The sequence below is a fragment of the Corythoichthys intestinalis genome, chromosome 8 (assembly GCF_030265065.1).
Source record: "Corythoichthys intestinalis isolate RoL2023-P3 chromosome 8, ASM3026506v1, whole genome shotgun sequence".
In the NCBI taxonomy this organism is placed as follows: domain Eukaryota; kingdom Metazoa; phylum Chordata; class Actinopteri; order Syngnathiformes; family Syngnathidae; genus Corythoichthys; species Corythoichthys intestinalis.
This window is the reverse complement of record NC_080402.1, coordinates 53,901,880-53,914,405: the sequence shown is the minus strand read 5'-3', so window position 1 is coordinate 53,914,405 and position 12,526 is coordinate 53,901,880. Positions and strand designations below refer to the sequence as shown.

At 39.9% G+C, this 12,526-nt stretch overlaps 1 protein-coding gene across 4 annotated transcripts in view; it reads right to left on the bottom strand.

Annotated features, from left to right (window-relative positions):
* Positions 1-1,704: 1,704 nt before the first annotated feature.
* Positions 1,705-12,526, bottom strand: part of wdr17 (WD repeat domain 17) — a 60,529-nt gene continuing 49,707 nt past the window's right edge. The window contains exons 27-32 of one of the 4 annotated variants that reach the window (XM_057843485.1): positions 9,993-10,086; positions 9,808-9,909; positions 6,699-6,797; positions 2,822-2,889; positions 2,644-2,732; positions 1,705-2,559 (exon numbers count right to left, since the gene is read on the bottom strand). In XM_057843485.1, coding sequence (XP_057699468.1) covers positions 2,440-2,559; positions 2,644-2,732; positions 2,822-2,889; positions 6,699-6,797; positions 9,808-9,909; positions 9,993-10,086 — 572 coding nt within the window. In that variant the 3' untranslated portion in view covers positions 1,705-2,439. Of the gene's footprint in view, positions 2,560-2,643; positions 2,733-2,821; positions 2,890-6,698; positions 6,798-9,807; positions 9,910-9,983; positions 10,087-12,526 lie in introns of those variants that run through there. The other 3 variants (XM_057843484.1, XM_057843483.1, XM_057843486.1) reach the window with 3 other exon arrangements.

The following is a 12,526-nucleotide window of genomic DNA, read 5'->3' as shown; positions in this document are numbered from 1 at the left end:
GAATGGGAACCTTTTGAAACCCAAAAAAAGGCTCACACGCCTCTCCCTGGTCCAGCAAAATTTTTCTGCAGCCATTTGGGTGGCGTGATGCGAGAAGTAAACTAATTAATACGCAAAATCAGATGAATCCTTAGTCCTTCTCATACAACAGTATGGCTGGACAGTGACGGGGACTCCTTCTACCGTACACATCACAGCGCCCATTTCTCAACTCGAGACTGGAGCCAGAAGTCATTCATTTTCATGGCACAGGATTAAAAAAAAAACTAAATGAATACAGCGATCGCGTCCACACACATCCAAGCGGTCCATTTCATTCAGGAGCATAAAATACCACGGAAAATATGAAAAAAAAACATGTTTTTGCTGTCATAGGCACTTCAAAGTTAATGATGATTGACAGACGTTAAGGTTTTATCTTTCCACAGAAGCCTGGAAGCTGAAGCTTCAAAGCGTGACATGCGTTGAAGGAATCTGACCTTCTAGCCAGATCGCCAGAATCACGCCGGCCAAACCGCCGGACCAGCACTGACGCAGATCCAACGGTCCGGGCCGGGGAGATCCCGGCAATCCGGCCAGAAAGGCAAACTCCGCTCGTTCATCTTAGTCTTAACCCTTTGTTCTGACTCCATCTTAAGAGGTTTAAAGAAGGCTCACCGAAAACCAGTTGGCAGTTTATTCAGGTCGACAGAGATCAAAACGGCAAGACGAAACAAAAAACACTCAGGTGGGGAGGCAAACTCGTTCCAAGGTCACCATATCAGAAGTTCCCGAGAAAAAAGACAATGCTTAGTTAAACATTCAGTCTTTTGAAGGCTCTCGCAGGGCAGGCCGCGGGCAAGAAGAAGGGTGTGTTTGGGATTATTGTCTGTTTGTGGATTGGACAGGAGGATTCAGGAGTTACTGTTGTCCGGGCAACAAGGATGTGGATTTTGCCAGCTCAGCGTCAACGGGGCTCTTGGAGTCTTGTCAGTCGTGTCATCAGTTGGATATCGGGTGTTCTCCTGTGTTCCTCGTGTTAGGACAGACCGTCCTGCCATTTGTTGTGGACAGTCCGGGAGAACTGGTTGCGAGACGGGGGTGCAAACGTGGGCTTGTCAGCGTCAATCTTACTCAGTTAGTTGTATGACGCACGCGCTGGACTTCCGTGATAAGAAGGCGTTGTTTATCTCTTATGCCCTATATTCTGCTTGTTTTCATTAAACTATGGTATAAGTGCTATTTTTTTATATTGGGTGTGTTAGAGTAATACAGTCATACAGTAAGTACGAGAAACTATACTATTCCCTGATTAATAATATTAAGTGTGTTAGAGTAATGCAAACAGTTGGACGGTGCCTATGAGATAAGGTACTATCTCCTTCAGCGTAAATCATCATTTAACTTGTTTAACAGTTGCTGTGGCAAACGATGGCTCCTTTGCTGGGCTGCGGGAGGAGGGATGGGCTGTGCTGAACCACCATGGCCCTGGGTTGGCGCCCCTGGATTGGCGATGGGGCAGCATAGGGTCGGTCGCCAACGGGCTTACGCTCACAAGGAATTCACACACTGGATTCTAGATCACAGAGCTGATTTGTGTACACTCTACCCCCTTCAATCATTTAGCTTATAGACTCCCCCACCCACATCCCCCTCTTTACCTGGTCAACATGCCCCCCACATGGTGTCAACCAAAAATACATCTAGCTGACGATAGCACCAACATATTAGTAGTTAGTCTAGACGTTCTATGTATTTCTTGTTGTAGTTTGTGTCTCTTTTCTTTCTTCTCTTGTGTTTTTCTTCTGTTTCCCCATAACCCCTTCCTGTTTGCTGCTTTGTTATAATAAACGAGGTATGTTTAATGATCACAATGGGAGTATGTCAGACTCTCAATGTGAAACATTAAAACTGTTCAGACCATCCGGGAACTTACGACTTCCATTCTCCGTGTCAAACAGCTGAACAGGACATGTTGCATAAAAACACATTGATTCTAGTATGGATCATTTTTGACCCACTTATGGAAGAGTGAAGGTTCCAGTCACCTGGGCCTTTAAGGGTCAATGGTGCAATACTTTACATTTAGCCTAAAGAAGACAAAAACACAGACCATGCGATGCCAATTTTTATTTTGGTGTTAATCTTTCTTTTTACAACATTTCAATAAATAAACGAAGTCGGAGGCATAAACTCTATGTGTATGTACAAACAAGAAGTAGATGAGCCACTATAAGAATCTAATCAATAGAACTGTTCTGTAACTTCTGTTACAAAGGATGGTTCTGACACGGTGACAAAATGTACAAAACAGGTTTAAAATTGTGGGGTTTTTTGATGCACGAATGTATTTGACTACCATCATTGGCTCAATAATTTCTTCCTAATATAATACTTTTGTCATTTTTACACCTTTTTCGTTTACGTGTACTTCTGTGTGTATATGCCTGTGTGTGAGCGTTAGAAGGGATTAATGCGAACTCCTGTGCCAAGTGGGGAGAAGGGGTTGACTTTTGCCCACATCAGAGCATCATTCAGGGAAATAGCTGATTTGCCATCCTCAAGTAAGAATACTGGACCCTGTATGTTAAAAAAAAACAACGACAACAACAACATTGTAATGGCATTTTGGTCATGCATACACATACAATATGTAACTCCCACCTGTATTCTTTGACCAGTAAAACAGGAAAGCTGAACATCAGAATGACTTGGGAGATTGGAGCCTGTCACATAATCAGCACCACATGAGACTAATGGGGAAAAAATAAAATGTGTTTTAAATACAGATTGTTTGGTTTTAGAGGATTGTTTGTTTTTCTATATTAAGGATTGTACTTACCTGGGTTCACAGAAAGGATTCTTTTTTGGAGGCATTGGAAATCATCTTTTAGACTCTCTGAAGGAGGGCTATTAAAATGACAGACACAGTGCTTAAATGTATATTTAAATACTTTTATTATTTTCTGTATTGCTAGGGCGAAGGTTTGGTCTCAACATTGCTAGGGACGATATAACAGCATAACCTGCATGTACACTTTATGCTGGGGACGTAACATTAATAAGACCAAACAGATTATTAAACTGGGGTCAGCGTTACATTTCTCACGAATATGAACCTAATTCATTGGTAGGCTAAATGATCAATGCAAAAATACATCTGTATAGACTTATACCAATGTGTATTGGTTCAGGTAATACAACGTTCGATTCAAACCTTTGTTTTCAAAAACTACAAAAGAAACATTTTTAAGTGCAAGTCCCTTTATTAAAAAAACAGGGAGCTATCCAAGAATCGGAAACTGGAGCTCCCCTAGACTCAAACTAAAGTATTGTAATACAGACAAGTTTCCGAGGTATTTCCGCTTTAATATTTAATATTAATTTAACAATCCATTATGTCTGCAAGCAACTTCCGTGTTAGAATTTCTCCATTCAAAACAACACTGGACCTGGAGTAACATTACTCATCAAAATCCCTTAAAAAGGACAATTTGGAAATACCGCATCCATCTGCCATCATCACGACAGGGGAGGACAACATGTTCATGAAGGCAGATGTGGAACCAAGCTCATGCTACCACAAAGATTGGGTGTTTTTGTAGTCATGTTGCCGCTGTGTTTTGGAAGGTATGTTCTTCCTATCCCTGCATTTTCATGTGTCCGTTGCTCAAAAAATACTAAAGCCAAAATCTTGCGCATGAAACTACTTGATGCCTTCGATATTGTTATTACGATGATGATCGTAATTATGATGATCTTTAATATTATTTGCTACAAATGCTGTCAGTACGGGTGGATGGCACAATTATGTCAACACTAAATGCAAGTGTTACAAGTTTGATGTTCGTGTTTTTTACAGCTGGAAAATGCTGTTAGGCAAGGGAGACAACTTGACTTATACGTTGATGGACATATACCGAGACTACGTGCGTTCTACTTTGATGGTGGAAGGCTCGACTCCCAGGGAACGTCAGCTCGATCCGAAGATCCAACTACGAGCTTTTTAACTGTAGCAACTTTAAGATACTCTTTAGAGCTGGAATTACAGAGGACAGCGGGAGAAAGCCCGTCTGAATGTTGCCGAGGGTCTCGGAATGTCGGGTGAAAGTTTGGCTCCCTTAAGGTCTGCTGTCTGATAACACATTCCTTGTATGCTCAAACTTCATTAATATTTTTCTAAACATCTTATAAACTGTGATTTATTGACCTGTTTTGCACATGCACCAATCCTTTTAAATAAAACAAGAAATGGAATCATGTTGTCCAAATGTTTTATTGCGATCGATATCTGCAATAAAAAAGAATGACATACTATTTTTGTTTATATGTACATACCTTGTAGTATTTCCTTGTCACAACAAAATCCGTGTCAGCCCTTCTGCATTCGGCAAATTTAATATACCATATTGGCCCGGATATAAGACGGCCCTGATTATAAGACGACTCCCTCTTTTTCAAGACTCAAGTTGGGAAAAAGACTTTTTGAACACCAAATTAATTTTTATAGAGAAAATCATTACAGTACATCCGAACTTAATATCTGAACATTTAAATATGTAAACTAAAGTGCAATCACATTCGTAAATGAATGGCTTCTGGTTTTTGAAATGTAAATAAACCAATCTTTTGTGATAAAACAACAAAATTGCAATTACTTCATTAACCACCAAAGTGAAGTCTAACTGTAACAGTAGTCTTGAAACAAATCTGAATAAGCAATAAAATAATGCAAACTGGTTAAACTTGAGAGTAGCTGAGATCTGTCATGACAGAACATCGCTTCAATGATATCTGACGCCATCTAGCGTCGTGAATGGGTATAATGTCTAGACCGCGAATATAAGACGACCCCCTCTTTTTCATTCTTATTTCAATGCAAAAAGCACCGTCTTATATTCGGGCCAATATGGTAATTTGTAATTTCACCTCATTTTGGTCACTCCAGTGGCCAGCGTATCAATCTACACATCACGTCAACACAGGCTGACAGGTTGTTATCATTTTGTCCACGAATGATCAATGAAGTGATAAGAATCATACAATCTCATCTACGTCTCATCAACGTCGTGCTGAATTCATTTTTGGAGATTCCGTAAGTTCCTCTGCTTTGGTGGAAAAGCGCTATATAAGTATAAGACCATTTACCATTTACCATTTAATTTTACAGTTTTAACTTTGTCACCACACTGCTTAATTCAACCATAATTCATGTTATTTTTTCTAAACCGAAAGTTCGGAGCAGACATCGTCCAAGTTTTGCTCAGGAAACTTGTCTATAAAAGTGATTTGGAAAAAAATTAAGAAAACAATTCTGAGATATCCAAGGACCGATTTACATCTGAGGCATACTAGACTACACCAAGACTTGAACCAAAGTACGACCATGAAAGTCTGATGTGTGATTTCATTTCACTGTTTTTTTTTCCATGTCAGTTCATGTTCATGTCAGTGTTCCCCTGAAGAGGACTCATTTTTGGATAGCTCCCTGTTTGTTTTTTTTTAAATAAAGGGACTTGCACTCTGAAGCCACTGTGTTCCATTACCGTAATGCACATAATGCCAACAATGATCCAAATGAGGGACGACTAGCTTGACTTCATTGTTCCTTGTGGAGGCCGGCTTGAGCGCATGTTAGCAAGTTCACACAGTTTAATGATATGCTAACACTGATGGAGGTAGACTTTCAGTAACAAAATTAGTGTTTCTTTCCCTCCACAACATTGATATTTTTTAACATTACTTACAGGAGCTGCTGCTGGCCAAAAAAAAAACTATCCCTCCGCGTCGAAGGGGGGGCAGAGGAGGCGGCAGTTTTCGACATGAATCCGTCAGGGCTATGTGAATGAGGGTGTGCATGTGTATGTGTGTGTCCGAGTGGCCAGGGGTAGGGGGGATGTCAAGTCATCAGCCAATCAAACGTGCATTTCAGGGGGAGATAAATGGAACAACACATTCAGCAAGTAAAAATAATGAAAATAATCCACTTAAAAATGGTAGGGTGTAGTCTACCTTACAACATATGGGAAGACAATCCAAATTACATAGAGGGATCGTCCCTGGGTTACGAACCAGTTCCGTTCTTAGGCCGGCGATGTAACCCGAATTTCTGCGTAAATCGGAAATAACCCTTTAATTACCCGAAATACCCCATAAACCTAAAAATAACTGTTCAACACATGTAGGGGTGCTAGAGAGGGGGGATATCATCGCCGCTCAGGTCGCCACGCGAGCCCGCCGTTATTACTCAAAAATCCGGATGGGGACTCGCGAGAGGAGTCGGTGAAGAGTCGTGGAGAAGCAGCAGCATCATTAGAACAAGGAAGTGTGACCTGACGCCGTCAGGAACTGCAGGATGGCGGTGACGCTGATGGGGGAGGAGGGGCTTCTGACATGGCAAGAACTAGGTAATGTTTACTTGACTAAAAAAAAAAAAACACTGGAGAGAAAATAGCGGACGAGACTCTGGCGTCGTAAAGTCGAAATCACGTAAGTCGTGTATGTCGTAACCCGAGGACTACCTGTATAACTGAACTCATTATATAACGCAAATAAGGAAGCTTAAAAGTTGGTGGGGACACTTTGAAATTTTGGTAGTGTTATTCGCTATGCAACTTACCAATGTTGAGACCAAACCTACACCCATGCCTTGTAGATTTGTAATGATGTGTCTTACAGTGTGTGTATATGAGTATGTGCGCGCATGTGTGTTAACCTACTTGCTGCTACTCTGAGTGCATGCCCGCCAAGCATCTAGCTCAAGCGACAGCTGCTCAATCTTCAGAGGAACGCTTACTTCTCTTCGCTTAAGTAACTGGCTGCGTCAAAAAAAAAAGGGAAATGTTATGATATCATATTCAGACATGGTGATGACAGTATCAAATTAGAATTTTTAGTTGTGTCCAAGTGGGTGCTTTTACAGTAAGAGAGAAAAAACCCAAAGAGCCAGCGCTAGAGTTCCAATTAAAAAGGATAACAAGGGTTCTGTGCTTTGCTCAAGAGCATCTTGTCATTGATTGAACTCACCTGAAGCCAGTCTAAAATTCCATATTTTATAAATTTAGATAAATTATGGCTATTAATTAATTGACTTTTCGCAAACTCCACCTCCTAAACGACATCGACCGATCATAAATCCTCGAGACCGTTGTTAACGAATTAAGCTTCGTCAAGCTTTCAGATGCCCCATTTCCTAATTGAATTATTTGGTGGTTAACGATCGCCAACATTCATAAAACTAACATATATAAAAGAAGACGAAAAGGCTCAATAAGCACCGGATATCCAAAATGGTGAAGCGATGGAATATCTATAGATCATGTCTCCACCGCATGTTGGAATTAAAAAACACATAACAGGATGTAAAAAAAAAAAAAAAAAAAAAAATCATTACCATTTTACACAAAACTCCAAAAATGGGTCAGGCAAAAATATTGGCACCCTCAGCATAATACTTGGTAGCACAACCTCTAGACAAAATACAGTAATTGCAAACAACCGCTTCATGTATCCATCAATGAGATCCTTACAATGCTCTGCTGGAATTTTAGACCATTCTTCTTCTGCCAACTGCTCCAGGTCTCTGAGGTTTGAAGGGTGTCTTCTCCAGGCTGCCATTTTGAGATCTCTTCACTAGTGTTCTATGGAATTCAGGTCTGGACTTATTGCTGGCCACTTAAGAAGTCTCCAGTGCTCTCTCTCAAACAATTTTCTAGTGCTTTTTGAAGTGTGTTTTGGGTCATTGTCCTGCTGGAAGACCCATGACCTCTGAGGGAGACCCAGCTTTCTCACACTGGGCCGACATTATGCTACAAAATTCGTTGGTAGTCTTCAGACTTCATAATGCCATGCACACGGTCAAGCAGTCCAGTGCCAGAGGCATCAAAGCAACCCCAAGACATCACGGAACCTCCGCCATGTTTGACTGTGGGGACAGTGTTCTTTTCTTTGAGGGCCTAGTTTTTTCCTGTAAACTCTATGTTAATGCCTTTTCCCAAAAAGCTCTACTTTTGTCTCATCTGACATGAGAACTTCTAAAATGTTTTTGGCTTTCTCAGGTAAGTTTTGGCAAACTCAAGCTTGGCTTTTTTATGTCTCTGGGTCAGAAGTGGGGTCTTCCTGGGTATCCTACCATAGAGTCTAGGGCTGCAGCTATCGAATATTTTAGTAGTCGATTAATCGATGGACTAGTTAGTTTGAATAATCGAGTAATCGGATAAGGAACATGAAAAATTAAAATACCTCAGCTGAGCCTCAAACGGTATTTTTTTTTTTTTTAATGAGGATCTATGTACAACAAAACAATTGGCTAACTTGCACAGAAAAAGTATGCTAGCTTAAATGCTATGAAATGCTAAATGCTCTTAACAAATGGTTCAGACACATATTCCCACAAAAAACAACTGAATATACCTATAAACTAAATTATGAATTCATTAAAAAACATTAGCTCAAACAAAAACTTAACTTACATTGGTCTTAACAGGGAGCAGTTGGATTCAGCCATGTGAAAAGAGGCAGACCAGAGGGCATTGTTTCCACCCTAATCAATAAAACTAAATGCAAACACTTCCAAAATAAACCATTACAACGGCACTTTAATTAAACAAATACTCGAAGCAACAAAATTTAATTCGAATATTTTTTTCTAATCGAATACTCGAGTTAATCGATTAATCGTTGCACCACTAATAGAGTCCCTTTTTCATTCAGACGCCGACGGATAGTACGGGTTACACTGTTGTACCCTCGGATTGCAGGATAGCTTGAACTTGTTTGGATGTTAGTCGAGGTTCTTAATCCACCATTCGCACAATATTTCGTTGAAATTTCTCACCAATTTTCTTTTCCGTCCAAATCTAGGGAGGTTAGCAACAGTGCCATGGGCTTTACACTTATTGATGACACTGCGCACGGTAGACACAGGAACATTCAGGTCCTTGGAGATGGACTTGAAGCCTTGAGATTGCTAATGCTTCCTCACAATTTTGCTTCTTAAGTCCTCAGACAGTTCTTTGGTCTTCTTTCTTTTCCCCATGCTCAATGTGGTACACAAGGACACAGGACAGAGGTTGAGTCAATTTTAATCCACTTTAACAGGCTGCAAGTGTGATTTAGTTATTGCTACCACCTGTTATGTGCCACAGGTAAGTAACAGGTGCTGTTAATTACACAAATTAGAGAAGCATCACATGATTTTTTTCAAAGGGTGCCAATACCTTTGTCCGGCCCATTTTTGGATTTTTGTGTAAAATGATAATGATTTTTTTCCCCCCATTCTCTTTTATGTTTTTTCAGTGCAAGCAAAATAAATGAAGATATTACTACCTAAGCATTTGTAATTGCAATCATTTTCTGGGAGAAATTGAGCATTATCTGAAAGAATTGCAGGGGTGCCAATACTTTTGGCCAGCACTGAATACATTATGGCTAAATCACAGAGCATATACTGTACAGTCAATCATCATTGAGTTTAGAACAGCTGGGAAATCTGTGGATGTTGAAATCAATAGACTATTTGCACTCTGCAACAAATCAATAATACTTTTGTTTGTGTTGCTTGGGCTGGGAGGGTATTAATCGTTATGAATGCTCAAACTTGGCCAGAATTTCAAGAATATAAACTGCAACAGTGGGAGGTAACCCAAACTGGAAAGAAGTAAAGAACTAAATCTCCAGCAGATAGGACGTGATGACATTCTATGCAGAAGAGCCCACTGTGACAGAAGCTTGAAAAAATAAAAAAAGTACACTTGCACACCAAATTTCGGCACTTTATGCGTAACAGGACATGTTTCTGAACCGACAGCATCACTGATCTTTGTGTACCTGGTGTATTCATAAAGTGCAGGTACGATGCTGGAGTACTCTCTCTTTATGGCAAGCAGGCCACCAATGTAACCACACAGGATCAACAGCTCACTGCGGGCTCTGGACACACACATATGTTGACGATAAACTGACATCAAAGTGCAATTGAATTACCATCATAAAAGTTAGTTTACTTGGCTAACTTGGCCATGAGGAGGTGTTCTGTTCTGATGTAACTCAACAGGTCAAGGATTGGATGAATACTCTCCACTGTCCAGTCACATTCAGTCAGCTGTTCTGATGGAGATGAAAATTAAAACCAGTCTGTGATCAATTATGCTTCATAAGTATAAAAACAAATATGATACAAGTACGAATATATCTGATTTTAAGTATGAAGTCGAAGTAGTATTTTTTGAACAGGCAAATAATTTGTGGAGGAATTGTGTCTATGCGCACGTGTATGTGTATGTGTGGGTGTGGGTGCGGGGGGGGGGGGGGGGGGATGTAATGAAGTAAAAGTACTTTGAGACTGTCCTTAAAGGGATCCTCTATTTTTAAGACAAGTAATTCTTAAAAGATACATGTTAGTATGAGTTATAATAATTTGATATTAAAACCCCTCTTAATGTTTTTGTTTTAATAAAGTTTGTAAAATTATTTTAAGTGATAGGTCGCCATTCTTGTTACATCGCAGTGCGTGACGTCACTGGTCCCGTGGCCGAAATTCCAGGGTGTCACTCGTTAGCTTTCCCAACATGTCATCAGTTCTACCCTTCCTATTTGAACCAGATCTGAAAAGTGAAGAGCAGGACAGCACTGTTGGTCGTTCACAAGACGAGCTTCAGGGAAAAATGCGTGCAGCAAATACCTGATAAGACAAAAGTTGGGCAAAACTGGTGATGCGAGAGAGTCCTGTTGGGAACTCCGGTTGGGAGCGAGAGTGTATGCTGTCCGGTTTTATTAGCAGATATTCAAGGTAAGCATATTGCGTTTTCAAACTTATCCCAATATAATTATGGATTGTTAGCATCCAGAGCTGTCGTGTGCTTTACATACAGTACAGGCCAAAGAGCACACCTTGTGTAATCCATGTCTTGTACATTGTAATGCGTGGTAGCTAGGATACATGTATAAAAGTACCAAAAAGGGGAGAAGCTTCGACTATGCACCTTTATTCACAAAAAATAATATTTCCACCTTGACCACTCTTCACTTTCGGGAGCTCAGCAGTAAGCAAACAAGAGTTCCCTGACGATCTCCCAACATTGTTGTGAGGTCCACGTCAGAGTCAGTCAGTTAATTATTTAGTATGATTTGGGGAAAACTCCTACCAAGAATAGTCAACATAAAAGATAGCAATAGTTATCCAAATCCGCATTTTTTACTCACTCGAAGATCCAGGAATTAGACCGATCCCAAGGCAATGTCGCAGCCATCCATTCCACAAAATAGACTGATCCGAAAAGCCGTTGTGGGACCGACGAATCAAAAAATGGACAGATCTGAAACCAATATTGCAGACGTGGTGGGACCGTCGGATCCAGAAAATAGACAGATCCCTTACTTGACTGAGGATCCAGGAAACATGTTTGGGCGCCAGTTGTAACGCGTGGTGGGTAGGGTACGTGCATACAGGGACCAAAAAGGGGGAGAAGCTTCCGCTAATGCACATTTATTTATTAAAAATAATAATTCCACCTTGACCACTCACTTCACTCCCCTTGTTTCCATTTGACTGGAAATTGCGTCCAAAAGCAGCACATCGTGGCATTTTACTTCGCGAGTTTAGGCAGCAATAAGCAATTGTATAACACGCTACAAATTTGGAACGATACCAATTACGTCATCACTGCGAGCCCGCAAACCATGGCGCCAACTAACGGTCAAAATATGGACTAAATATTATAAAATATTGCCATTGATTTAACATTTTATGTGTTTCTAACAACATATTTTAGTTCAAGAGAACAATTGTGGTTTATTAGAGCCTACATGTATTTAAGTCAGAGGATCACTTTAAGGGTTTATATGGCTAAATTTTGGAGTTGCAGTGAGTTTTGTTGCTTTTTTTTCCCATTCTGCACAGTTCTAAATAAAACTGAGCAGTCAATGAATTTTCTGGTTCTTTCTTTGAATATTGACTCAGATTTCTTTGTGTGTGACTATAAATATACAGCTAGTCCCCCGATTTCGACTTTATGATGCGTTTTTTTTTTTTTTTTTTATTTAGTCGCATAACAACACCGTCTTGTCCGCCACCTCTCCGCATTGATGGGATGTAGACTATTATTTGTCATTTAATATTGTTATTTATTAGGTCTAATTAATCTAAGGTCTAATTAATCTAAAATGTTGATCCCTACATTAATTGCTATTCATATATGGTATTTCATAATACTACATTACACAGTCATATGAAAAAATTCAGACACCCAATGGAAGCCTGTATGTTTTCGAACGTATTTGGTCATATTGATATTTAATATAAATTTGAACTATCTTGAGAGATTCAAGTAATAGAACTAAACAATTAAAACTGGAAAAAAAAGATTTTTTATAACTTTCTGTCAAATGTAATTTTAAATAAATGCAATTTCTGTTGAGGAATAAATTAGGACAACCCCTCATTCAATCTAATAATAACCTAATACTTGCCGATACCGATACCACCATTTTGGGCCGGATCGGCCCCCCCTACTGATACTGGTATCGGTGCATCAGTAGTTTTAGGATA